The sequence below is a fragment of the Canis lupus genome, chromosome 5, assembly GCF_011100685.1.
Source record: "Canis lupus familiaris isolate Mischka breed German Shepherd chromosome 5, alternate assembly UU_Cfam_GSD_1.0, whole genome shotgun sequence".
Classification (NCBI taxonomy): Eukaryota; Metazoa; Chordata; class Mammalia; order Carnivora; family Canidae; genus Canis; species Canis lupus.
The window spans coordinates 34,639,592-34,665,795 of NC_049226.1; the positions used below are offsets into that span (position 1 = coordinate 34,639,592).

General features: G+C 50.5%; 1 protein-coding gene across 5 annotated transcripts in view; it reads right to left on the reverse strand.

Annotated features, from left to right (window-relative positions):
* The window catches only part of GAS7 (growth arrest specific 7), a 209,896-nt gene that overhangs the window by 96,338 nt on the left and 87,354 nt on the right, over positions 1 to 26,204 (reverse strand). Inside the window, exon 1 of one of the 5 annotated variants that reach the window (XM_038536879.1) lies at positions 25,479 to 25,613. The exons of 2 other annotated variants lie outside the window; for them this stretch is intronic. Coding sequence is in view for 2 of the 3 variants with exons in the window: in XM_038536875.1 (XP_038392803.1) it covers positions 25,297 to 25,413 (117 nt within the window). In the remaining variant the exon portion in view is untranslated. Of the gene's footprint in view, positions 1 to 7,486; positions 7,730 to 25,296; positions 25,423 to 25,478; positions 25,614 to 26,204 lie in introns of those variants that run through there. 2 more of the 5 variants (XM_038536875.1, XM_038536876.1) reach the window with 2 other exon arrangements.

Consider the following 26,204-nt stretch of genomic DNA (forward strand, 5'->3'; position numbering starts at 1 on the left):
CAGGGTTTATGTGGGAGAAGGGTGTCCCCAGTAAAGGAGCACAGATAAATAAAAAGCTGGTCTCAGGCTTCTCCGTGACTGCATTTTAAAAGATACCACTGGATTGTCACCTGGGAAATGCTGAGACCCTCCCAGGAGGTGGCTGAGCTGTCCTGCATGGAGATTCATTCCTCTATGGACAGTGGTTCAGGGAATACTGGTCCACAGACAGTGGTCCGGGGACCTGTGTGTCCTCCTCAAAAGTCCTCAGAAGGTATATCACAGCTGCCTGAGAGATTATGACAAAGAAAGGTGAAGAATTCCCTTAAATTCTTTCTTAATTTCGGACCTTTCTACCTTAGAAAGGCCCAGGGCTGAGCACTGGAAGCAGCTTTAAAAACTTGCAGATCATCATCATCATCATCATCATCGATCAAGTTACAGACTATGTGTAGGTGTCGCTGGTCTCCATATATGGTATAAAACAACGAAAGAGCTTGGATTACAAATTCCAGATAATACTAGAAAAGACCAAGAGGTGGGGAAAGTCAAGTGCGGGCACCTAGAGAAATGAAATCAGAATGCCCCTCTTCCTACGCCAACAAGGGGACATCCATCCCTTCCTCCTCTAGGTCCTGATGGCGAGGTCAACAGATACCTGGCCAGTCAGCTCCCCATCCTCTGGCATCTAGGATCCGCTCTGACAGCTTTCCTGGGGGGAAACGACAGGCTTCCAGCCAGAGGGGATGTGACAGGAGGGAACAGACTTTGGGGGCCACAGATCTTTCTGGGATCTGGGTGCTGTGAGTCTGATCTCAGGCCACCTTTTGGTGGCCCCATGGGCAATCGGCTTCCACAGGAAGTCCTGAGCTCTGGGATCCATTAAAGGGGACCGGGTGGGACCAGAGCACGTTGCGGGCTGTGGGAAAACTCAACAGGGATCCAGGGCTTCCCTCAAGTCCTCACCTGGGTCACCTCAAAGCATTCCAAAGGCCAATGCCACGCTCGGCATAGAAAGAGGACCATGTGGCTATGTCCCTGCCCAAGTCTGAGCATCTCTGTGTTCCCTGAGTCACTGTAGTTGGACCCCTGCATGTAAAGGGGGTCAAGCACATAAGGCTCACCTCCAGCTTTCACCAACAAGAAGCCAGAGCAGAGCCAGGCAAGATGCCTTTCTTCCTTCTACTCCTCTGTGTGCAAGATTTCTCACTAAATGGGACCGCGGTTTTGCCAGAACTCTTCTTCATGTGTCTACTCAAGTGGCTCTTATTAGAAATCACCTTTGGTGGAGGGGCACCGCTGGATGGCTCAGTGGTTGAGCGTCTGCGTTGGGCTCAGGGCGTGACCTGGTCCTGGGATGGAGTTCCACATCGGGCTCCCTGCAGGAAGCCTGCTTCTCCCTCTGCCTGTGTCTCTGCCTCTCTCTCTGTGTCTCTCATGATTAAAAATAAATAAAATCTTCTAGAAAGAAAGAAAGAAAGAAAGAAAGAAAGAAAGAAAGAAAGAGAGAGAGAGAAAGAAAGAAAGAAAGAAAGAAAGAAAGAAAGAAGAAAGAAAGAAAGAAAGAAAGAAAGAAAGAAAGAAAGAAGAAAGAAAAGAAAGAAAGAAGAAGAAAAGAAAGAAAGAAAGAAAGAAAGAAGAAAGAAGAAAGAAAGAAAGAAAGAAAGAAAGAAAGAAAGAAGAAAGAAGGAAGGAAGGAAGGAAGGAAAGAAAGAAAGATCGATCGATCAGTCACCTTTGGCAGGGCTTCCTTGAGTCCTTTAAAGGAACTTTCTAAATTGGGCTTTAATCACTTAAATGCACATGTCCCCAGGTCTCTTCCAAACCCAGCACAACTCACGCGTCCTCAGGCCTCCGGATCAGAGTGATGGCTGGACAGGGTCATGCCTGCAGCAATAATCCACGTCCCCATGGCTAGAATCTGTCCCTTGCTCACGCCAGACTTCTGCCCCTGCAACAAGCCCTCTTGGATCATACAGACAAGTCCCCAGAGGGTGATTTACTCAGGGTCCCCCCAGCTCCAGCCCCCATTGAGCACCAGCCACACTCACCCTTGCCTGGATCAGCTACCATCCCCCACTCTCCCAGCCCCCGGCCCCATCACTGTCCTCTACCCATAAAGCTGCCAGAGGAAGCCTTACACCTGGCAGCCCCTGGTACCTGCCGTGACAGGCGGGCATCAGTGCATGGAGCTTCCTCCTGGCACCCACTGAGCTGCCAGCCAAGTGCCTGGCACCCAAACCACCGGGAACGCTCTGCAGGGACTCAGTGAGCAAGGGTCCCGTCCACCCTGAGTGTCCATCCCTAAGCCCCCAGCACCTCCCTGAGGGCCATTGACTCCCAGGGCCTGTCTTTCAGGACTGGGCGGGCAGAGGGTCGCAGAATAGTAAACTCTATTCTCCGATCCTAAAAAGGAATGGAGTGATCTGGTTACCCAGGAATTTTGATGAACACAATTACAATGCAGTCTCTGCAAAGGCTACAGGAAGTGAGCTCTCACAGGAAAATACTGCTAAGCTGGAAAACACGGGGTCTCCGGTGGGGCAAGGACCGGACGAACGATTTCGCAAACAATGCTGCCAAGTGCAAGGATGAGCTGGACGCGCCACCCCATCCCCCACCCCACCCCTCCGCATGTCAGAAGCTATTTCACAGCCTTGAAGTGTCCGTGGGTCAAGCCACGGACAGCAAGAAGGAATCCATCCCATAGGAAGTGACTTCCACCCAGGCCTTAGGACGTTCCCACAAGAGCCCTTCCTTCACTGACACTGAATAAAGACGCTTCTATTACCGATGCACCTGCCACCCGGATAGACGACAGAGTGGCCAGTTAATAGGGCTCCGAAGGAGACAATGCACGAAACAAGGAGCTCTGTGGATGTCATCAGACCTCCCCCATCTGAGATGGCTCATGCTCTTGCTGGTGGCACCTGCCCAGCAACACCGCATGGCATGATTGGGACCTGAGACATGCCCACTCTTCATCATCTCTTGGGAGAATCTCCGCATTGACCAAACAGCACAACTGCAAAACTCCTGCCTCTTCTCGAGGTTGACAGCAGGTGCCCAAGGGCCTCATGGTCATGTTCGGGGTCCACATGGGGAAGGGGGTTCCCACAGGCACTCCACAAATAGGGAGACCACCTCTAGGAATAAGATGGGACACTCCAGGGGCGCCTGGGTGGCTCAGCTATTGAGCATCTGCCTTCGGCTTGGGTCGTGACCCTGGGGTCCTGGGATTGAGTCTTGCATGGGGCTCCCCACAGGGAGCCTGCTTCTCCTTCTGCCTGTGTCTCTGCTTCTCTGTGTGTCTCTCATGAATAAATAAAATCTTAAAAAAAAAAAAAAAGATGGGAAGCTGTACTGCTACCCTATCTTGGAGCCTAGAGGGGTGTGGGAAACCCCAGAGAAAACCTGTAACCTGGGTCCCATTTTTAGGATCTGTCTGGCCCTGATGTTTTAGAGTCCTAAAGGGCAAGGCAGTGTGCTGCTCCCGGCAGCCTGTTCTGCTTCTGGCCTCTGAGCAGGAAAACTTGAATGAGTCTGCTCACCATCAGCTCGTGATTAACAGAGACATTTTATTCAAACTCTCGACTTCGAGGAATGTTGGCTCCCTTCCTCCTACCCTTTCTCTGGCAGATAAAAATAGCGTGGGCCATTCTGACATCCTACCTCCAGCCTGGGGACCCCAAAAGCATCGGCAGAAAGCACACAGGGCCGAGGCGCACGGACACTGTGTTCCCAGGCAGCGGGTCCTGGGGCCTCCCTGGGCCTCTCTGGCCCCTCATCGCTAAAACCAGGGGCTGCCAGCCCTCCCACGCCAGGCTTCCATGACATGAGGAACGTGTTTCGTAACAAGGCCCAAAACCACCCCAAGGGAAATTTCAAGGCATCTGAATGACCAGTGTCACTTTGCAAAAGCAGCGGCCACACAAACACAAGATGACGGAGACCTCCTAGCAAGAAAAAGAAACGTTCGCATCGCATTACCTCCCTCCCACCCCCACCGGCACAACTCCCCCCAATTTTTTTGGTCCAGAGAGTGAAAATTTACTCAGCCAAACCCGGCTTGGATCTGGTGGGAAGGGTATGATGAGACACCAGTAAAGGGAAGCAGTGTAACAAAAATTGGCAATCATTAAGACGTATGTCCATGGGGCGCCCAGGTGGCTCAGTGGTTGAGCGTCTGCCTTGGGCTCAGGTCGTGATCCCGGGGTCCTGGGATCGAGTCCTGCAACGGGTCCCCTGCATGGAGCCTGCTTCTCCCTCTGCCGGTGTCTCTGCCTCTCTTTGTATGTCTCTCAGGAATAAATACATAAAATCTTAAAAAGAAAAAAAGTATGCCCAAACCAGGACACTAAGCTGTGAGCATTACCTCACACCCATATGAGGAAGGCTGAACACTTAACTTCTCCTTCCCCCTGCCACTGGCTGGGCCCCTTTGGGGCTGCGTTGTCCCTAGGTGTCAGAAGAAGGAGGTGGGCAGGGGTGGTTAGGATCTCAAAATGCACCCTGGATTTTCTACATGAGTTTGTGTGGGTAATGGTGTTGAGTATCCTGCCCTAGGAGGTGCTCCTGAAGGACACATTGAGGATCTCTGTGGGCAGCTTCTGGTAGGGTGAGGCCCCCCCCCACAGGATTCCTGCTCAAATCTCCCTTTGCAGAGGAGAAAGCCGGGAAATAAGAGAATCTTGCCAACACTTGGTACTGGGAGGAGCAGGCACCACGGGAGGGGGAGAGAAGAGGAAATCCCAGAATGCCTCATGCCATGGTTTCTGGCACCTTCTCAAGCCCCTGAAGGAAACCCCATACCTAAATTTACCAAACATGCTGTTCCAACCAGAATGGATCTTGCAAATTCAGAAGAGCAGAAAGGAAAGGAATCGCAAGTCGCTGGCTCAGGTAGTCACATGCTTGGAATCTCCTGCAAAGCATCCTGCTCAGAAAGGAGTTCTAAGGGCAGGTGACGTGGCTGCTGCCCACGGATGCTCGGGGGCACGAGTGGCCAGCTTGGTGGCCCCACGGGCGCCCCAAAACTCTAAGGGCAGCAACTGTCCTCATCCGGGTTACTGCGTGGCACCGTGGCCCGCGCTCCAAGTGACTCCAATCAAAGACTTCTGGCTCCGAGAGCCGGCTCCCAGCGCGTCCTAATTGCTTCTGAACCATGGGCACTAGAGAGAGATGAAGGCGAAGCGAGTCTGGAACCGCTTCCACGAGTCAGCGAGGGGCGAGGTTCCAACCAGCCTAAGGCCGCCAACAGTTTTTGAAGCCGCGCGACTGGTGCATATAAAACCAGACAGCGGGGGACAGCAGGTGACATCACAGTTGAGAGCCAGGACCCACCACTGCTCCGGGGCACCGCGCGCAGAAGGCGGGATGGAGAGCCCGCTGCCAAATCTTGAGCGACCCCTCCATCCCCGCGGGGACGCCTCCACTTCCTCATCTCGAAAATTCAGAAGTCGCACCAGATGGTCTCCAAGGGTTTTCCTCGGCTTTCTCTTCCTTTCTGTTCTCACACTCAACGATTCTGGAGGTCGGTCTCGAGGACACTTGCTTTAAAGACGTGCCATTTTGCAAGAGGGGTGAAAAGTCTCATTCAAGTGTAGACACACGTCCGGGGGCAGCAGAGTGTCCCTGGCACGGGGATCGGCCCCCACCCCCAACAATGGGGATCGGGCCTCACGATCTCAGCGCTCTGGGCCTCCTCCTCGCACCACGGTGAGTTCTGGTAAGTTCTTCTGGCCTGATGGGGCCTATGTGGGGTCCCTTCCCTTTCATTTCTAGAGCCACACGCAGTCAAGCTCTGCGTACCCGGCAACCAGATTCTGGCCCTGGCATCCCGGGCTTCCTCGTGTCTGAGGCTGGAATCCACCCTGTACCCAACACAGGCTTGGTCTTTTTTTTTTCTTTTTTTTAAAGATTTTTATTTTTTTATTTGAGAGAGAGAGAGAGAGAGCAGTGGGAGGTGCAGAAAGAGAGAGAAGGAGGCTCCCAGCTGAGCAGGGAGCCCAACTCAGGGCTCGATCTCAGGACCCTGGGATTATGATCTGAGCTGCAGGCAGATGCTTAACCGACTGAGCCCCCCAGGCGCCCCCCACACAGACTTGTTCTGCACCTGCTAGCAGGTAAGCTGCTCACCACACATGCAAGCTCCCTGGACGGCCCTTGGGGTCCATCTTGTCTGTGGACCTCCCGGCCGTGGCCCAGAGCCAAGGCCAGACCCCCTGGGACCCCCAGCATGCCCAGCATTCCATCGGAATGTGACGATCATTCCCAAAGTGCAGCCCCTGCACCAGCAGCAGGGCTGTCCTCTGGGAGCGGGCTAGAAATGCAGAGTCCCAGGTCCCACCCTAGCACCAGGCTCGGTAGTTTAAAGGTCTCTGGGCAATTCATGTGTGCTTTACCCCTTGACAGGCCCTGCTGTGGACTTTCCAGGTGCCCCCGGATGATGAGCACCATCTCCCTCTCCCCGGCACAGGTTGAGGTCTCCATCAGAAGCCACGCTGAAATGAGAGCTGCTGTCCGGCCCAGCCCGTGAGAGGCAGCGTCCTAGAAAAAGGCTATGTGCAAACACCGATCTGGCCTCCCCATACAAACTGGACACCACCCTGCCGGCTCCCCAGAGCCTACACAGAGTGCTGGCTAGAGTCTTGGTTGATGTGAGGTCCCTCTCTCCAAGAAAGGAGGGGATGTCTAACTTCCAGAGGCAGTAAGGTTGGCAAAATTAGGGTATCCCACTCTTAGGTCTCAGGAGAGCACCAATGCCCATTACTGTGGCGACCGCTGCCACCACCAAGCCAGACAGAAGTACCCAGGGCAGCATGGAACCACAGCACAGACACCAGGGTGCCTGGGCAGACACTCGATCGCCTCCCCGAGGAGCTGTGTCACCCAACAGGCTTCCCCCTCTCCCAGAGAGGGTCCCAGCTGGAGCTGGGCCATGGGGAGATGGTGGGTGGGAGGACAGATCTGGGCGGAGGGAAGGAGGCCTGATGTGGACGCCAATCCCCATAATCCATGCCACGACACGGTCACACGCCTCAACCGAACAGCTGCCCAGGTAACCGGGGTGGGGAGGGAGGTGGTGACTCCGTCTCCCTCCACAAACAGCCCTTTGGACATCTTGTTCTCCTTGCCTTCCCCATCTCGCATGCACCACGGCCACGTTTCTGCCTCCCCTTCCCTACTCAGGCCTTGGGCCCCTAACAGGTGCCCCCGAGCACACTGGGCCCCCAGCACTTCTAGGCTCCAGCTGCCCATCTCAGAGGTCCTCAGAACTGCTTTCTAAAATGTCACAGCTAAAAAAATAAGTAAAAAAATAAAAAATAAAATAAAATAAAATAAAATAAAATAAAATAAAATAAAATAAAATAAAATAAAATAAAATAAAATAAAATAAAATTAAATTAAATTAAATTAAATTAAATTAAAATAAAACGTCACAGTTGTTTCAGAAACACGCAGGAAGAGCTCGGCACCTCTGAGGGCGAGTCAAACTGATTCTTACCATCCAAGAAGAGTTAGTCTTCCTTGTGGGGGAAGAGGGGTGGCTGCTAACTCAGAGGAGTGTCCTGAGTCCCGTGTGAAGTCCCCAGACCCAGGGCCAGGCCCCTGCCAGCTTCCTCTCCATGGCACCCTCCACGGGAAATGGGGCTGACACAAGCGGCTGTGCCAGGGTCAGGACTCAGGACATCCCAGGGGGCGTTGGCGTGGCTTTGCGCAGAGCTCTTCTTTCACAAAGAACCCACAACATTGCACAGCTCCTTCCAAATCTGCTCAAGGTCCTATGATGAAATCAACGGTGCATTCTGACTTTCCAGTTACAAAGTTTCTGGAGGCTTCTTTGTTGTTGTTTTCACTCTGTTTCTCTCTCTCTCTCTTTCCCCTTTCTCAGCTAAAAAAAAGCTGGCCGAGGTCACGACATACAATGGCCAAGCTTGTGTCGCTGACCAGATGCCTCCCACCCCCAGGCCCGTGGACAAGAGCTCCTTTGTCCACTATATTTTAGGCGGGACTCCCTGGGCCTGCCCAAGCCCTGCTGGGGAATGTTCCGCCAACTTCTTCCCAACCCTAAGTCACGGCTCTGGCCTCGGCCCCAGCCCCAGCTGCGTGAACCCAAGACCAGATTGAAACCAACATAAAACGAATGGGGAATGCTCCCCCCAAAGAACCATTGTGTCAGACCTGTCCAGGGTTGAAAGGCTGGTGCCCCCAAAGGGGAAAGACGAAGGTCCCCTGCCTTCATTCTGCCCTTGCCTTGCCTCCAAACCTGGACAGTGGGTGACCAGAGGGGCGACACCATGCATCTCAGAGGAAGAGGGCTTTTAGGATCACAAAGCTGTTAGCTGCAAGTGAATATGGACCCCAAGCACATTATGGCATCCACCAGCTACACACGTTCAGGCAAAAGACTTGGATCCTCCGTGAATATATCAAATCCTTCCACTCAGACAGCTTTTTGGAGCAGCTGAAGGTTTAGCACTTAAAATTCACCCATTTCTACATTTCCTTTAAATGTAAACCTTCGTGATTTTAGGAAACGAGTCTTCCTATTGACATAAATATGGTTTTCCCCAAGCGACCATGCATCCCAAGATCTGGATGGTTTCCTATAAAATATCATTTTTTCACACGTATGGATGAACTGTGTATTTATGAAGAGGTTTCAGTGCCAGCTCCTGGGGTCAGGGCTATGAAATCAGAATATGGCCTAGGGACAGAGTCAGATGGCGCTGGGCCCTTGTCAGATCACTACCTATTAGCTGTGATAGCCCGGGCCCGGGCGGGACCTTGAAACTTTGGATTTCTTCAAGTACAAAAGGGAGATGACTGCAGGGTCTTTCACAAAAGGTTGCAGGCAGGATTGAGGAGGGAGATTTACATAAACAGTGAGCATAGAGTGAAGGGGACCAATGTACCCAGTAAAAGCCAGTTGTTTTTGTTATGATCAGCAGTGGCTGAGAGAGGAGTTGAAATTTCCCTGAATACACAAGGAAAGTTTAGACTGGATAAAAACAAAAAACAAACCACCCAATTAAAAAATGGGCAAAGATGGGAAGCCTGGGTGGCTCAGTCGGTTAAGCATCCAACTCTTGGTTTCAGTTCCAGTCATGATGCCAGGGTCGCAGGATCAAGCCCTGCCCTGGGCTTCATGCTGGGTGTGGTGTCTACTTGGGATTTTCTCTCCCCTCTCCCTTTGCTCCTACCTCCTGTGTGTTCTCTCTCACACACACACTATCTCTCTCTCTCTCTCTAAAAGAAAGAAAGAATTCTTAAAAACAAAAATGGGCAAGGGGCATTTCTCCAAAGAAGAAACACAAATGGCCAATAGGCACATGGAAAGGTGCTCCATATCACTCATCACTAGGGAAACATATTAAAACCCAAATGAGGTACCACCTCACACCCATTAGGATGGCCACCCCAAACAAACAAAAACAGGAAGGTCAGGAAAGAGCAAACACTGGCGAGGATGTGGGAAAAGTGGAACCCTTGCTGGTGGGAATGTAAAATGGTGTAGACGCTATGGAAAACAATATGGCAGTTCCTTAAAAAGTTCAACACAGAATTACCATATGATCCAGCAATTCTACTTCTAGGGATACATCCAAGAGAACTGAAAGTAGGGACCCAGGTATCTGTTCACCCCCGGGTACTACAGCATTATTCATAATGACCACAGAATGGAAACAATGCCCGAGTGTGTCCATTCATGGACGAACAGCCAAACAAAATGTGGTATATGTATACAATAGCATGGTATTCAACCTTAGAAAAGAAACTCCGACCCAGGCTACAGTGTGGATGACCCTAAAGACATTAGGCAAAGCAAAATAACCTGGTCACGAAAAGGCAGATACTATAGGGTCCTACTTTATGAGGGGCCTAGAATACAATAGTTAAATTCTGAGAGACAAAAAAATAGAATGGTGATTGCCAAGGACAAGAAGGAGCCTGGGCAGGGCAGGAGGGGGGTGCCAGGGAGTTAGTGTTTAACGGAGACAGTGTCTGTTAGCAAGATGACAAAGTACTGGAGGCGTATGGTGATGGTCACATAACATTGTGAATGCACTTGATGCTGCAGAACCATACACTTAAAAATGGTTAAAATGGTAATTTTAGGTTATGTCTATTTTCACACACACACACACACACACACACACACACACACACACACACACAAAGTCTGGGACCCACAGAGATAGTTTAGATCAAGGGCCCCCAACCAGTGGGACATAAGCCGCATCATGAGATACACAGGGACAGAACCCCCAGGGAAGGTGAAGCCCGCACCCAGAGAGAAACTTCACCAGATGCCAGACAAGGTGGTCCATTTGGTGTTCAACCTTGGGGAAACTGAGGCAGCACAGCCAGCATCCCAATGTCAACCAGGGGCTTCTCTGCTGGGGGTGCACACACTCAGAGGGCCAATGGCAACATGCCTCCCCCTGGACTCCCCCCTTTCTGGTCTTTTTCCTTCCACCCCCAGAGGCAGAGCTCTCCTCTTTCTTCTCAAAGCCTGGGGTGAGCTGCTCCAGGGGCTCTGCTTCTCCTCTCCGCTTGTCAAGCTCTGATTCTCTGCAGGAATGACACAGAGCTCTCTTGAGCTCTTGCTCTGGGCCTTGTATCATGTAATGCATCCAACAAACCAACGCAGAGGTTCTAGTATTATCTCCAGTTAACAGAGGAGGAAACAGAAGCTCTTGAGATAGATCAGGAAGGGTGGGCAGGAGGCCACGCAGCCACAGGAGGAAAGATCCAGAGAGAAAGCAGTGTGGATGGGTATGAGGATCACTTCCATCAGGATTTGAGGGCATAGAAGGAGACAGAAGGCATAGTTAGGGATGGAGTCCAGCTGTGCAAGGGCATGAGAGCACAATAAGGTAAAAGCAAAACTCCATCTGCAGCCATACAGCCAAGACCTTCCTCTTGAGTCCTTCAAACTTCGTAGAATTAAAATAACCATTGGAAGCTCTCAAAGCCTATAACTTTCCAGTTTTATAGCAGCCAAGAGGGGACAGTTTTAAGGCCATTTGGCCTTGACACCACTCTGACACTGCATCACACACACAGAATAGATACAATCACAGAAAATAATGCAGTCCTACACATGGAGATTGTCATCACGGTTCCCAGGGTAGCCTCCAGCCAATGGCAAGAGACCTTTCTGAGCCTTTATGAAGGGACGCTAATCCGCTCTGACCTGAGCTAAGCAGAACAAACCAGAGGCCTGCAAATGTTTTATTCTTTAGGATTCAACCAAACCTAAGAATCTCGAGGTGTATAATACTCATGAAGACATTCTCATGGGTTTCTGGTTTGGGGTTGTCTCTCAAACCAGATGTCTCCTGAGGTTTGCTGTATTGATAATCTCCTACCATTTGAGTTGACTGCAAAAAGCACAATTTCCTCTCCTCTTTCTGAGGTCTGCAAATAGATAGGTTCCTATGTGGACAAATGAGAGACGGTAGGAAGCCCGTGATCTGAACACCAAAAGGACCACCGATCATTTCCACTGAGCTCCATTTTCTCCAAGTTTCATGGAATTTGATGCAGCCAACCTTTCTGTTGTTATTCCTTGGCTCAACTGAGTTGAAAACCATCAACCAGAGACGTCTGGGTGGCTCAGCGGTTGAGCATCTGCCTTCGGCTCAGGGTGTGATCCTGTGATCCTGGGATCAACTGGGGTCCCTGCAGGGAGCCTGCCTCTCCCTCTGCCTGTGTCTCTGCACCTCTCTCTGTGTCTCTCATGAATAAATAAATAAAATATTAAAAAAAAAAACAAAAACAAACCATCAACCAAAATAGGCCACGTTCACTGTGGGCTCCCATCCTCTGTAGCACGAATCGTGTTTGTTGTCTTACAATGATAATTAATAAGTAAGACGGGGTATGGCGATGACTCACTTTTTCTAAATGCTTCACAGTCGTGAAGGGAAAAATTATTCACCAGACCGTTCAGTCTCTGGGGTGCAGAGTCTTGAAGACAGTCACCAGCCCCCTTAGAGGCAGCCCCCCGGCTATGGGATCAACCAAGCAACTCATGGTAATTAGCAACTGCTTCCCAAATGCTGTGGAAGACACAGGCAATTGTAACCTAGGGGGACTTGGCTTCTGCAGTTTGGAAGATAAGGCAGAGACACACACACAAGTGATAAAGCAGAAATAACTCTGCAAGGGAGTCTCTCCTAAGTGCTAAGCAGTGAGCGAGCAGACAATGAGAGCTTTCAGGATCCAGAGAAGGGCGCGAGGGTGCTGGGCTGGGGTGGACAGAGAAGGCTTCTCAGAAGACTCGGCATCGGCCCGACGACAGAGATGAAAAGGACCCTTCCCAGAACAGAGGGATGACAATCGAGAAGCAGAATAAGCCTTGGTGGTTGAACAGATGTGGGCAAAGAGGGAGGAAGTAAAAGTCAATTCTGAAGGGGACGAGGGAACTGGAACCAGTACCTGGGGGAGATCCAACCATGGTGGAAGCCAGTGTGGGGATACACAGTAGAGCTCACAGCCTGTCCACTCCAGCTCCAAGAGCTGTGATCGTATGCAGACAGGTTGCGTGTGGCCCTTGACACTGGAGCTGGCCTATCTGCTCGGAGATGGGGTTGCAATCCTTCAGGAGACAGAGAGAGAGAGGCAGGGACACAGGCAGAGGGAGAAGCAGGCTCCCTGCAGGGAGCACCATGTGGGACTCGATCCTGGGACCCCAGGATCACGCCCTGAGCTGAAGGCAGACACTCAACCCCTGAGCCACCCAGGTGCCCCTGGACTCAGTTTATGAAGAAAGAATGGATTGCTGAGCCCTGGGACATGTCTCACTTAGCAGCACAAAGACTTCCCCCTGACACCTCTTGGGCCCAATTGCTCCCTCCTTCCCTCCTTCCCTTCCTCCCAAAGCATGTCTTGGGTCCCTCTCCACCTTGGGCCCCCTCACCAAGACCCTCAAAAGCAAGAACCAGGTCTCCATCCTTCTCCTCAATGCAGCCCCGTGCCTCACACTTGGGAGCTCGCTCCAGGATGGGCAAGAGATGGATTGAGTTCTGGGAATGAGTCCCAGAAAGCAAACGAGGACGCCCACTGATGAAGAGCAGGGTGGGGGTGGGGGTGGGGGTGGTGGATGCTCGCCCCTGCCAATCCCAGAAAGAAGAGCCGGGGAGTGAGGTGGGCGTGAAATCTGGTCCTGAGCATACGAGAGAGGAGCTGGTGAGCCTGGGGATCTGCAGAGACAGGAGGGGAGAGACTGAGATAGATGCTAGAAGCAGGTGAAGAGAGGACAGGGCTGTGAGTAAACAGTGGCCGGCCCAGGCCCACTGGGCCTATGGATGGTTCCTACAAGGGGCTTGGCAGTTAGCTTCTTACCCTCAGCATGGATGGGTCCGAGGCACCTCCAAAGTTTCCACGTGTCCCCGTCCATAAAAGATGCCCAAGAGCAAGTGGACACATCAGAAACAGCACCCACTTTAACAGGCTCAGCATCCGAGAGATGCCTCAGCTCAATGCCTCCCAAACTCCAGCCATTCACGTTCCCTTGTCCCAAGTATGCTGTCGCCATGCGTCAGCTGCCCTATTATTTACCCAGAAATTTTTTTTAACTGTCTTATAATGAGCTTGGATGTAGCCTGACCCCAAGCAGTAGCATCTGTGAAACGTGAATCTGATGTGATTGGTTATTTACCCTGTTCCTCACTTAAATAAACATAACTTAAAACCTGTCATCACGGGGAGGTGGGTGCAGGGGTGGGGTCGCTGGGCGACAGGCAATAAAGAGGGCACGTGACGTGATGAGCACTGGGGTGTTGTCCGCAACCGATAAATCGTTGCACGCTCCATCTGAAACCAAGTATGTCCTTTATGTTGGCTAACTGAATTTAAATGAAAAAAAAAAAAAAAAAACTGTCATCACAACATGGTCTATGATTATCTTCCATAGCCTAAGTGGTAAAAGCGGCCCCCTTGAAGAAACACAGTTGCAAGCTAAGTGCAGAATTACCATAGAGCAGCAGTGAAATGGTCTAGGGAGGTTCTTTTCTGAAACCTAGAAAACCAAGCTCGAATTCTCCACTGAGCACATACCTGCAACAGGAGGAGCAAGGTCCCCAGTGTGTGGCCCAAGTCGTCACTGGGAGACCCAGGAGGGCAGTCAAGGGAAAAAGCAGAGGCTTTCCCAGGGTGAGGGCCATCTGACAGCCCTGCGGACACCTCTGTCAACTTCCTATTAAAATAGGCAATGAAAAAAAATAAAAAAATTTAAAAAATAAAATAAAATAGGCAATGAAGGGCGCCTGGGTGGCTCAGTGGTTGAGCATCTGCCTTTGGCTCAGGGCATGATCCTGGGGTCCTGGGACTGAGTCCTGCATCGGGCTCCCCACAGGGAGCTTCTCCCTCTGCCTATGTCTCTGCCTGTCTCTCTGTGTCTCTCCAGAATAAATAAATAAAATCTTTAAAAATAAAAATAAAAATAAAATAAATAGGCAATGAGGGACCCCTGGGTGGCTCAGTTGATGAAGCGTCTGCCTTCAGCTCAGGTCGTGATCTCAGGGTCCTGGGATCGAGCCCCACACCCGGCTCCCTGCTCAAGCAGGGAATCTGCTTCTCCCTCTCCCTCTGCCACCTCCCCTCCTGCTCCTGCTGTCTCCCTTTCTCTCTCTCAACTCAATAAATAAAATCTCCAAAAAAAAAAAAAAATCACATGTTCTTAAAATGGCATTGCTCTTAAAAAAAAAAAGGCAATGAGAGGAAAACAAAACAATAGGAATCAAAAATAAAACTTACATAAGCTTCAAAAAAAACAACGGTGGACAGTCAGAATCTGGGCAAAAATAAACACTTGAGAAACCGTGACGCCAGTGGAGCGAATGGTGACAATCATACAAAACAGAGACCAGTTGCGGGAAGAGGAACAGCCTGTCACACGTTTCTGTGTCTGGGTCTCTAATTTGAGATGCAGACCCGCATGCACCTGGGCACTGAGTGGTCAGCCGCCAGGACACAGACACTGCCCCGAGAACTGATCCTCCTCCCTCATCGTCCATTCCAGGTCCAGAGACATCCAGAAAACAGGTGAGCAGGGAGTGCAGGTGGGTGGAGGACTTGGGAGGGGTGGTAAGCACTCTGATGGTGCACATGGCCCGGGGACAGCACGCGGGGATGTGACCTCTCGCGCTCCGCCAACTGGGGACATCGGGGAGGCAGGTAGCAAAACAGCAGCACATGGGGTGGGGGGCAGCCTGTTTTAAAACCAGAAGTGGGCTATGAAGTGTGTGCATCACTGAACCCACAGGTAAGCAGGTAAGGTATGATGGAGGATTCAACCTTCCTCTGCATGCACACGGCGCCAAGGCCAACGACGCATAATGCATCTGGCAGCCTGTGCAACGTCTACACTGACACCGCCTTGGTGGACAAGGAGGAATGAGAGACCCGAGAATGGGAGGGAAGGGTGATGGAGCGTCATCCTAACGGCGCAAGGGAGGACGCCCCCTCTGAAAGCGATTCAGAAGACAATGTCAGGAACTGTTAGAAAGCAAGAAGTCCTCTTTGAAAGAGGAACAGAAAATCATTAATGGAAAAAGGCCAAAACAAGAAAGATGACACAATGAAAAAACAAACAGAATAGGTGAGGATTGTATGAAAATTGCCCACTTAAATCCACATTCATGGTTGGGGATAAATAAAGATTAAAAAAAAAAACTAATAAAATAACAAAATGTAAGGCTGCGTGTCAGAGGATCTCCCCAAACTGCAAACTTTAAAAAAAAAAAAAAAACAGCAAGGACATGAAAAAAGTGATGCATGGAAGGTTTAAGGAGGGTTCTATTAGAAAAGACTGGACCAAGTAGATGAAAATCAATAATCAACTGCATAAATAAAATCATTAAAAAAAGGAAAAAGGGGGGGCACCTAGGTGGCTCAGACCATTAAGCATCTGCCTTGGGCTCAGGTCATGATCCTGGGGTCCTGGTATCAAGCCCCACGTTGGGGTCCCTGCTCAGTGGAGGAGACTAAACTCTCCCTCTCTGTCTGCCTCTCCCCCCGCTCACATGCGCATGCACTCTCACTCTCTCTCCCCCTTCTCTCCAAAATAAAATAAAATGTTAAAAAAAAAGATTGCAAAAATAACGAAAGAGAGTTTTAAAAATCACAAAGAGGCAAAAAGAAAGACTGCTGGGAAACCTGTTTTCTCCTCAGACTTTTCTTCTGCTCCTACCATGGGCACTTCCCATGGGAATCCAAGCTCCAAAAGGCAGGGACTTGCCCAGGGGCTGGCATCAGCTGCCTGAAAGTGCTAGAAAGTGCCAGAAGACATATTCCACTCAAGTCAAAGCTTCGTGGGGTGTGGTCATCATCTTGTTCGGTCATCACTGTGGGAGCTCAACAAGCATTTCCTGGAGGGTGGGCCACACTGAGCTGCAGATACGAGATTTTGTTCCAAACGTCTGAGATTCAAGATGTACACGTGCAGCCAAGCTGTATTCACGTTTGACGTGAAAGGCAGAGAAGGTGCTCTAAGCTTGCAGGCAGGTGAAGAAGCCACCCCTGTACGCTCCAGGCACCGGGGCAGGAATCACCATGAGGACGATGACCCAGAAGAGGGCCACATCAATGCATCCATGAGGCATTTCTTACTCAGTACAGACTCCCCAGCTCAGAAATCCAGCCAACAGACTGTCTGGCCTGCAGGTAATGCCCAGTGACTGGAGTTTCCCTCGGCCTTCCCAGTCTGCTTCGTGCCCAGCCTGGAATCAGGGTGTGTGTTCCTCCTTCCTCCTGCAACGTCGATCAAGGCTAGGACATCAAGGCCTCCAGTCACAGCTTTTGTGCCCAAGCACGTGCTGGTACTGGTGTTGCTCCTGGAGGTTTGGGGACCTTGCACTGGGAGCAGCACCAGACAAAGCCTCTGTCACTCGTCCACCCCAGCAACACTGCGCCGTGTAGGGTACCACTGTGGCCACTCTGCTTGCCAAGGAGCTGGAAGCATGGCCTTGTGCATATTCAAAACTCACACTGAATGAAGCAAGCCTCCCCTCCTGCCCAGATCAGAAAGACCAATCAAATCAGCCACTCAGGGGCCAATGCTTTCTATCAGCAAAACCCCCAGTTCTATCACCTTCTAAGACTTGCTCCTGCTTTAAGAACCAGAGTATAGGAGTGCCTGGGTGGCTCAGCAGGTGAAGCCTCTGCCTTCAGCTCAGGTCATGATCCTGGGGTCCTGGGATCGAGCCCTACATCAGGCTCCCTGCTCATCAGGGAGCCTGCTTCTCCCTCTGTCCCCCCGTTCATGCTCTCTCTCAAATAAATAAATAAAATCCTTAAAAAAAAAAATTGAAAAGAACCAGTGTATGCAGCATGATGTCAAAGGTAGAAAATGACACACCCCATACCCCTCCCTTCCCATCCCTGCCAAGCGAGCACTGAGGGAACCCAGGAAAATGTGAACGCACGTTATCTTTGTATTCTGGGATTCCTCCAACTGTCTTAATTGTATTCGTTTTATCACATTTAAAATGCTTATTTATTTGTAATTTTACAAGTCAAAATCTTTCTTCATTTTTTTAAATGTGTTTATAAAGTTATTTTTACAATCAAGAAAATACTGCCTTCCCCCCAGATCAGCAATATTCAATTCTAAAATATACCATATGATCCCAGTTATGTAGACAAATATATATACAGCAAATAAAGGGGGGGGGCGGATGAAAAGAATGCTAAATATCTTTTACTTATTTCTGCTTTTCTGTATTTCTCCATTTTCTATAATGAACATATTAATTGTAATGCTTTGGGGTGGAGACAGAAAGAGAGGGAGAGAGGGGATCTCAAGCAGCCTCTGTGCTTGAGTGGACCTCAATGCAAGGCTCGATCTCACAACTCCAAAATCATCACCTGAGCCGAAGTCAAGAGTCAGATGTTTAACTGACTTAGTTAAACTTAAGTTAACAGACTTAACTGATGTTTAAGCCACCCAGGCACCCCAGTTTTGATGCATTAAAAAAATCTTACTTTATTCCATCATGAACTAACATAGGAATACAGCGCTATTTAAAATATTTAGAGAATATTTGCTAATAAAATTGCCTTGATCTATCCTTTCTCAGGTGCCATCCCCTAAAATGAAGTTTATCAGATTAGGGTTTGTTGTACTATCCTTCAAAGGGTAAGGATACTTGGGGGGATTTTATTTTTAAGAAAATGAATTAAGACAAAATGGGCAGGGGCATCTGGGTGGTTCAGCGGTTGAGCATCTGCCTTTGACTAGGCGTAATCCCGGTGTCCTGGGATCAAGTCCCATATCCGGCTCCCCGCAGGGAGCTTGCTTCTCCCTCTGCCTGTGTCTCTGCCTCTCTGTGTGTCTCTCATGAATAAATAAATAAAATCTTTAAAAAATAAAAAATAAAATGGGTGAGAGGAGCCCACGTCATCACATGGTGACATCTCTCTGGAGCTGTGGTATGGTTTCCCTCTTTGGAGATTTTAAATAAAATGTTTAAAAAATATTTTAAATAAAATCTTAAAAAAAAAAAAAAGACAAAATGGGCAATGGTAAAGAACTTTCTGGTCCAGTGCAAGGCTGACACAAAAATTAGAGAAGGAAGGAACCCCAGAGATCATCTGATCCCATGCTGCCATTTTACAGATTAAGAAACTGAACCCAGAGACAGATGCCAAGTCTCCCCTAGTCCAGCACAAAGTGCCCTCCTTCTTGCTCTCTGGCCTCCTTCTTGTTCTCTGGCTGCCTTAAATCTTGGTGCTAATGCTGCTGGCATGGCTAAGGACTAATTCTGGTCACACAACACGGCAAGAGCCAAAGCCCCACCTAGCACAACTCCCAGGCTGACCCTAACACTGCTCTGTGCAAGCCGACCTCCAATTAGTCCAGCTCCCTGGTCAACCATGACCCATTTCCCATCTGTTTGTAGCCAGGGAGCCCCCTGTGTAGGGAGGGAGGAAACATCTGTGCACACAAGGGGAGTGAACAAACACACTTGATTTTCCCTTTGGCAAATCTTCTTCTGCCTCTTTTTCCACTCATTGAAATGCAAAGCCCCATTCCAATGAGGGGGTCTGGAAGATTCCAGAAACTTCCAGAAACCACAACTGCCACTCTGCAACAGAAATTCCCAAAACAAGGTGTGCATGGACGGGTTGGAGGTGTGGGCGAGGACAAACAGCAGACGCAACCCCAGAGACCAGCCACAGGCATCCACTGGCTTGTCCCCAAACCCAGCTTCTAACCTCCAGCCAGGCATTGAGGAAGTTTAAGGACGCCTTCCACAGCCTACCAGCCACATAATCTCAGGCAAGTCAGTTCACCTCTTTGAAACTCATCTTTTCTCTTTCCTGCACATACAAATGGAAATGGCACCATCGCCTTCCCAGAATTCTTGCAAAGACCTGAAGGTCCAAACCACCGTTGCAACTCCAGAAATGCTAGCTTTGCCCCATATGTTCCCATCACTGAGCAACCCTTGGGGAAAGTCAACAGCCGAGATCACAGCGCTGAGTCACTCCCATGGCACCGACTGGGTTTTTCCCAACAGCCCAGGCTAATGTGTGCAGGCTGGCACCTCTACCGTCTGTACACAACTAAGCTCATCAAAGGAGCAAGAGGAATGGCATGGGAAACGGAATTACTAGGCTCAGCGGACAAGTTTAGGATTTAGAGGACCATCAGAAGGGGACAGTCAAATCCATGGACCCCCACACACGCCATGTCTGCTGGGGCCTCTGAAAGCTGGCCACTCATGCATCTTGTAGCCTAGTTGACCCTCACAAGAACGCTGTAGGGAAATATTCTTTGTTTTTGTTTTTTTAAGATTTTATTTATTTATTCATGAGAGAGACAGAGTCTGGAGAAGAAGCCTCCCTGTGGGGAGCCCAATGTGGGACTCGATCCCAGGACCCCAGGATCACGCCCTCAGCCAAAAGCAGATGCTCAACCACTGAGCACCACCGCCCCCCCGCCCCCGCCAGGTGCCCACTGTAGAGAAGTATCTTAATTTCCTTCCACAATCGAATAAGTGGAGGTCTTCCCCAAGGTTTTACAACACAGAGGACACAACCCATTTGAACCTGGTGTCCTGTCTCCAAGAACGATGCAATTTCCCCCTCACTGCAGGCCACTCCCAACACACCCAGTGACTGAGAATCCTCTATCCGAGGGCAAATATTCCAGGGAGAAGTTCGAGTGAGGCCACGGGCAGCCAAGCCCCTATCAACTTCACATGGTGGCTGATGGCCAGTGGGAGGCCTCGTTTGCTAACTGAAGGGAGAGGTGCCAGAGGAGGGGAGGAAAGAACCAAGATAAACATCTCCACGGAAATGAGCCCTGACCAGCAGCCAGGGTGAAAGATGTTGACTGAGAACCACAATCTGAGAGCAGCCTTCCGTGCAAGCAGGCAAGGCCAGTCTGCATTCAAAGCTCCAGCTGCGATGGGGACCTGCCTTGCTTTGTCTGGTGGGCCTAGTACCTCACCTCTTGCTGTCCTCTGGGAGATGTAGCCCCAGGCCCTAGCCATACCTTCCCTCCCAGGTGCGCTGGTCCTCTCCTTCCTCCAAGGCTGCTCTAGTTTGCACAGCTACGGTGAGTGGTCCTCACTCCCCAAGATCAAGAACGGTGTTCTACTCAAATGTGTCCCCGGACACAGAAAACATACCCAATATTCACACCATGAGGAATGGATGGCGATCCCCCCAGGGTCTGAGTAGGACCTGCCAGTCCCCCCTAGAAGGTGGGTGTCTTATCTCCCTGGGGTCACCTGGCCACCGATGGGAGGATACAGGAAGAGCAGGAGACAAAAAGGTAGAGGCAGGGGTGCTTGGGTGGTTCAGTGGGTAAAGTGTCCAACTCTTGATCTCACCTCAGGTCTTGGGTCTTGATCTCAGGATCATGAGTTCAGGCCCCACACTGGGCTCCATGAAGGGTGTGGAGCCTACTTACATGCTAAAATACTGTCAGGGGCCCCCAAATCACAAAGGAACCAGACAAGGCTTGGGGAAGGGTCACCAGGCCCCTCATGGGCCTACGGCGCTCCAAGTAAATACGTTCAGAAAAGACTCACTGTCCCAGTTGCCTAATTTGTCCACCAACGTAATTCAAGTTTTTTAGCCAGAGAGAACATGGACAGAGGCCAGAGGTAATCATCCATGACAAAAGCAGTCTGAGCGACCAATGCTCAATGTGGAATGTACACACGTGGTTGGCTCTTACCCATACTTTTTAAAGAACTGGTATATTGGGATGACTGGGTGGCCCAGTGGTTGAGCGTCTGCCTTCGGCTCAGGTCATGACTTTGGGGTCCTGGGATCAAGCCCTGCATCGGGCTCCCTGCATGGAGCCTGCTTCTCCCTCTTCCTGTGTCTCTGCCTCTCTCTGTGTGTCTCTCATGAATGAATGAATGAATGAATGAATGAATAAATAAATAAATAAATAAATAAATAAATAAATAAATAAAATCTTTTAAAAAAATGAACTGGTATATTATTTTCCCCCAAGGACTCCCAGCCCACAAATGCCTGGTTACCTCTGATGCACTTGAGCAGCCAGCCTGATCTCTCTCGACATCACTCAATCCGTTGTCTGCTAGGGTCACACACCACTTCTCCCATAAGAAGAGATCCCAGTGATTATTATCTTTCTTTCTATGACAGTCAAAGGCACTGGGGCTTATTCATCACTGTTACACCAATGGGACCCACAGATAGAAGTGCTGAAGAGCATGTGGCTGGATAAAAAGGGATTAGGATTTGCTGAGATCCCACAAAAGGAAACAACTCTAGCCCTTGAAGCATGCATGGAACCATGCCAGGAATCATGTGGGGTGAAACCCTCAACTCCTTTTCTTCAGCTAGGGATCCCTGTCTCTCCTCACCTCTTGGTCTTAAAAGGATGCAACAGGACAGTACCGAGCGCAGGCACTCTATCCACACTCTGAGCCTCAGACACACAGAACATTCCATCCAAGGGCAACAGAACATACCACACCCTCTTCTCAAGTGCACATGGGACATAGTCCAGGATACAGCAAATGGAACATATTCCAGTATAGATCAAATATCAGGCCACAAAACGAGTCTCAAAAAAATTGAAGACCACAGAAATCCAATCAAGCATCCTGCCCTACCACAATGGTATGAAACTAACAATCAATTTACAAGGAGAAAACTGGAAAAACCACAAACGTGGGGAGATGAAACAACATGCCACTGCACAACCAAGGGCTCATCAGAGAAATAAAGAAGAAATCAAATAATACCTAAAGACCATTAAAAACAGAATCACAACAGAACGAAATCCATAGGATGTGGCAAAAGCAGTTCTAAGAGGCAACTTCATAGCAATACAGACTGGCCTGATAAACAAGAACAATCTCCATCTAATTTTATGTCCTAAGGGAACGAGAAAAAGAAGCATAGACGAAGCCTAAAGTTAGCAGAAGGAAAGAAATAATAAAGATCAGAGCAGAACTAGTGGATAGATCTGGAGGGCGTTATGCTCAGTGGAGCAAGTCAGATGCAGAAAGATAAATACTATATGATTTGCCTCATACGTGCAGTCACAGATACAGAAAACCCACCGATGTTTACCAGAAGGAAAGGGGGCTGGGGGTGGACAAAATGGGTAGAGGCGTCAGTTGTTCGGTGATGGATGTTAACTAGACTTTTGAGGGTGATCTCTCTGAGCACAGACGGACGCTGAAATAGAACGTTGTACCTACACTCCACACTTAACAAATGTTATGTAGCAATTTCACCTCAATTTGAAAAAATAAAAAAAAGAATGACGGGCAACCTGGGTGGCTCAGTTGGTTGAGCGGCCGACTCTTGATTTTGGCTCAGGTCACGATCTTGGGGTCGCTGAGATCGAGTCCCACATGGGGCTCAGCAATTGGCAGGGAGTCTGCTTGGGATTCTCTCTTTCTCCCTCCGCCCCTCCCCCTCCTCTTGTCCTCTCTCTAAAATAAATAAGTCTTTAAAAAAACAAATGATGGTCACTATCCCATCACTGGTCTTGTGCTGGTGAACAGCAGAGATGGGTGAGAATTGTGGCACTCTGGAAAACCTACCCCTTATGACCAGCACATTGACACTCTTGCAGGGCGCCGAGGATGGGGGTCATCAAAGCTGCTCATTTTTTTTTTTTTTTGCATGAGACACCAGGAATCTTAATCTTCAATGTGTAATCTGATGATTTTTTAGATGTTGGCAAACCAACCCAGTGGCTTTAAAATGAAACCACGGGCGAAAACAAAACAAAACAACCACAAAACCTCCCACGGTCCCGAACTTCATTCTGCCCATTGGCCACTGGCGTGCAGCTCCTTGCAAAATTGCTGGGTATCTGCAGAAGCACTTGTTTGGAGAGAGGGCTCCCTGGCTTTTAAAGAATCAAATACCACCATCCTAGACTAAGAGCATGAATTAGTTGCTCCCACCCCACGCTAACCATCCCTTGGCGGAGACCTCTTACCACCAACACTGCCTGCCGGCTGCAGCTGGGCACCCGCGTCCAGGGATCCTAAGAGCCGCAAATGTGTGGCTGACTTCCTCTCACCCCAGAGCTATGCGCCCCCGCCTGGGTCTCACTTTCCTTGGAAGGGAAGCACGAGACAAGATTTCTGGGGCACGAGTGCCTCTGAAAGGCCGTCCTGCTCTGTTTATGGGAAAGTGGCACCCCATCAGCTGATCAGAAGGTTTGGAAGGGGAGCAGGTGCATAAAGAAGCAAAATGGCCTAAGGAGTGAGGCATGCACCACCAGCAGGAAGCGGGGCAGAGATGGCGTCAAAGGCAAAGCCATGCACTGAGCAGCCTGATAGAAGGTTAGAGATTGGGGGGCACCTGGGTGGCCCTGTGGTTGAGCATCTGCCTTGGGCTCAGGGCATGACCTCAAGGTCCCCGCATGAAGCCTGCTTCTCCGTCTGCCTGTGTCTCTGCCTGTGTCTCTGCCTCTCTCTGTCTCTCATGAATAAATAAATAAAATCTTATAAAAAAAAAAAAAACAGCAGCAGCTTTGAGATTGGGGAATCTGCTGAGGGAGCCAGGCCCAGCAGCCTCGGGAAGGACAGATGTGCATCCACACGTCCAAAGGCAAGATGACACTGTTGCCCCTGTGAGCAGAGAGATTGCCTTGGAGCAGCACGACCAAGTAGCTGGAAGCCAGCACCCTTGCACCCCAGTGAGTGCCTGGTGGGAAGGCAGACTGGACCCATCCTGGTGGGAGGAGTGCACGACACAGAGCTGCGGGGCTCTGGAGCCTCTGGGACGAATGCAGGGTGATCGGGGCAACTGCTGCAAGGATCACAACGTCCTTCTCAGTCCACCCACAGGAAGCTGTCCTCCGGACCTCGGAGCCCGGGGAGGACGGCCGCCACCAACCCACTCCCACACCTCACACTCCCCCACTGCCCTGCCGCCCCATCTGCGCTGCACACGACACCACATCCGCGTCTCAAAATGATGCTCGCGTGGGGCTCTCGCTCAGAAGCCTTCCTCTCTCCTGCCGGCTTTTCCCTGGGAAGGAGATCCACGGCCATGTATCTGCAGGAGAAAATTCGGGCTCATTCAGGCACCACCCAAGGCCAGGCAGTTTCCCAACTCTGTTTCTCCAAGTCTCACCCCGCAGTGCAGAGCCCATTCCCCTTCACAACCCAACAGACACACGAAGCCCAAGTTCCGCGCAGCGGCGCACGCCCTACCGCGTGCGATGCCCTCCGACACCCTGCCATCCGGCTTCCTGTGCTGCTTAACGCTGATCACATGCAGCGTGCGGCTCGCGACTCATACATCCCGACACGCTGCTCTACCAGGTCGGGAGCTCCTTTCATTAGGGACCCCTTCCTTTACCTGCCTCTCCATCAGAAATTCCTCTAAAAGGTTCCTTCGCTTCACTTTTCGAGACCCACCCAGGCAGAGAGAAATGCTCCCAGTTCTCCCAGCCTCCCAGGAGAGTGTGCCCCTCCCGGGCACTTAGCATCCTCAGTCTTCTCTCTCTCTCTCTCTCTTTTTAAAAGATTGATTGATTGGTTGGTTATTTATTTATTTGAGAGAGAGCGAGAGAGAGAACATGAGTAGGGGCAGAGGCAGAGGGAGAAGCAGACTCCCCAGTGAGCAGGAAGCCCGATGCGGAACTCGATCTCAGGACCCCGGGATCACGACCTGAGCCGAAGGGAGACGCTCCACCAGCCACCCAGGCGCCCTCAGATCTTCTCTTTTCAAGAAGAGGGTCCCAGCCTCTGGATCCAATGCACTTAAAATATCTGTCGAATGCTTAATGTCAAAGAAGCAGCAGCCCAAGCGAGACTTTCTAATATGATAAAATTGTACCGCGTTTTGCTTCAATCCCCATCTTCGGAGAACTCCTCTGCTCCTGGCAGCACCCCATCCCTGCCACGGGGGGGACGGAGCCGTGTAGTTTCCGAACTGCTCTGTGCTCGGACGCATCACCCCCTCATCAGGGCCTGATCAAGGTCCCTGGCAGGTTCACACTTGCCGCAACATGGACTCACCACAACAGGGCTGCAAGGAGAATCTGTACACCCGGTGCTCAGGCAGGGAAGTCGAGAGAAGCTAACACAACTGTCACACAGGAAGTGTCTGACTCCACACCAATCCCAGTTTCCTAGACTCCCACCTGCATGTACTTTCCAGAAGCCTTAAGAGGCTTCAGATGCTGTTACATAATCTTGTGTTTGTTACATACCCACCCCCCCAGCTTGTGCTTCCCGCTCTGCAGCCCCTGTAGCTCTGGAGTGTACACCCACGGCCGTCCCGACTCCACAACAGAATGTGCCCCCTCACCCCCGTCGGAAGATCCCTGTGGACCTGACTGCTGTCCCACTCTGTCTCTGACCCGCTGTGTGACATCTGGCAGGTCGCAGCACCTCTCTGGGCTTCCCCCAGTAGGCTGACCCTGCTGACTCTCAAAGCCCCTTCCAGGCTTCTCCCAAGGACTCTACTGGCACCACTTGGCAGGACCCATTTGGCCCCAGGAAGGCCTCGCCACACTCAGGAATTAAGAAAAAAGCAAAACAGAAGAGGTGGAGATCCTGAACAGAGAACCAAGGTAAGTTGAAGACAACAAGAAGAACTCGCTTTCCACCAAGTGCACCGCAGATACCACCCCCGCCCAAGTGGCTTGCGCTCTCTCAAGCCTCGGGGTACCTCCCACCATGAGACCCAGACTCGGTGAAGGAAGGAGGAGGGCAGACAAGAATCAGCCTGGGTTCCTCCAG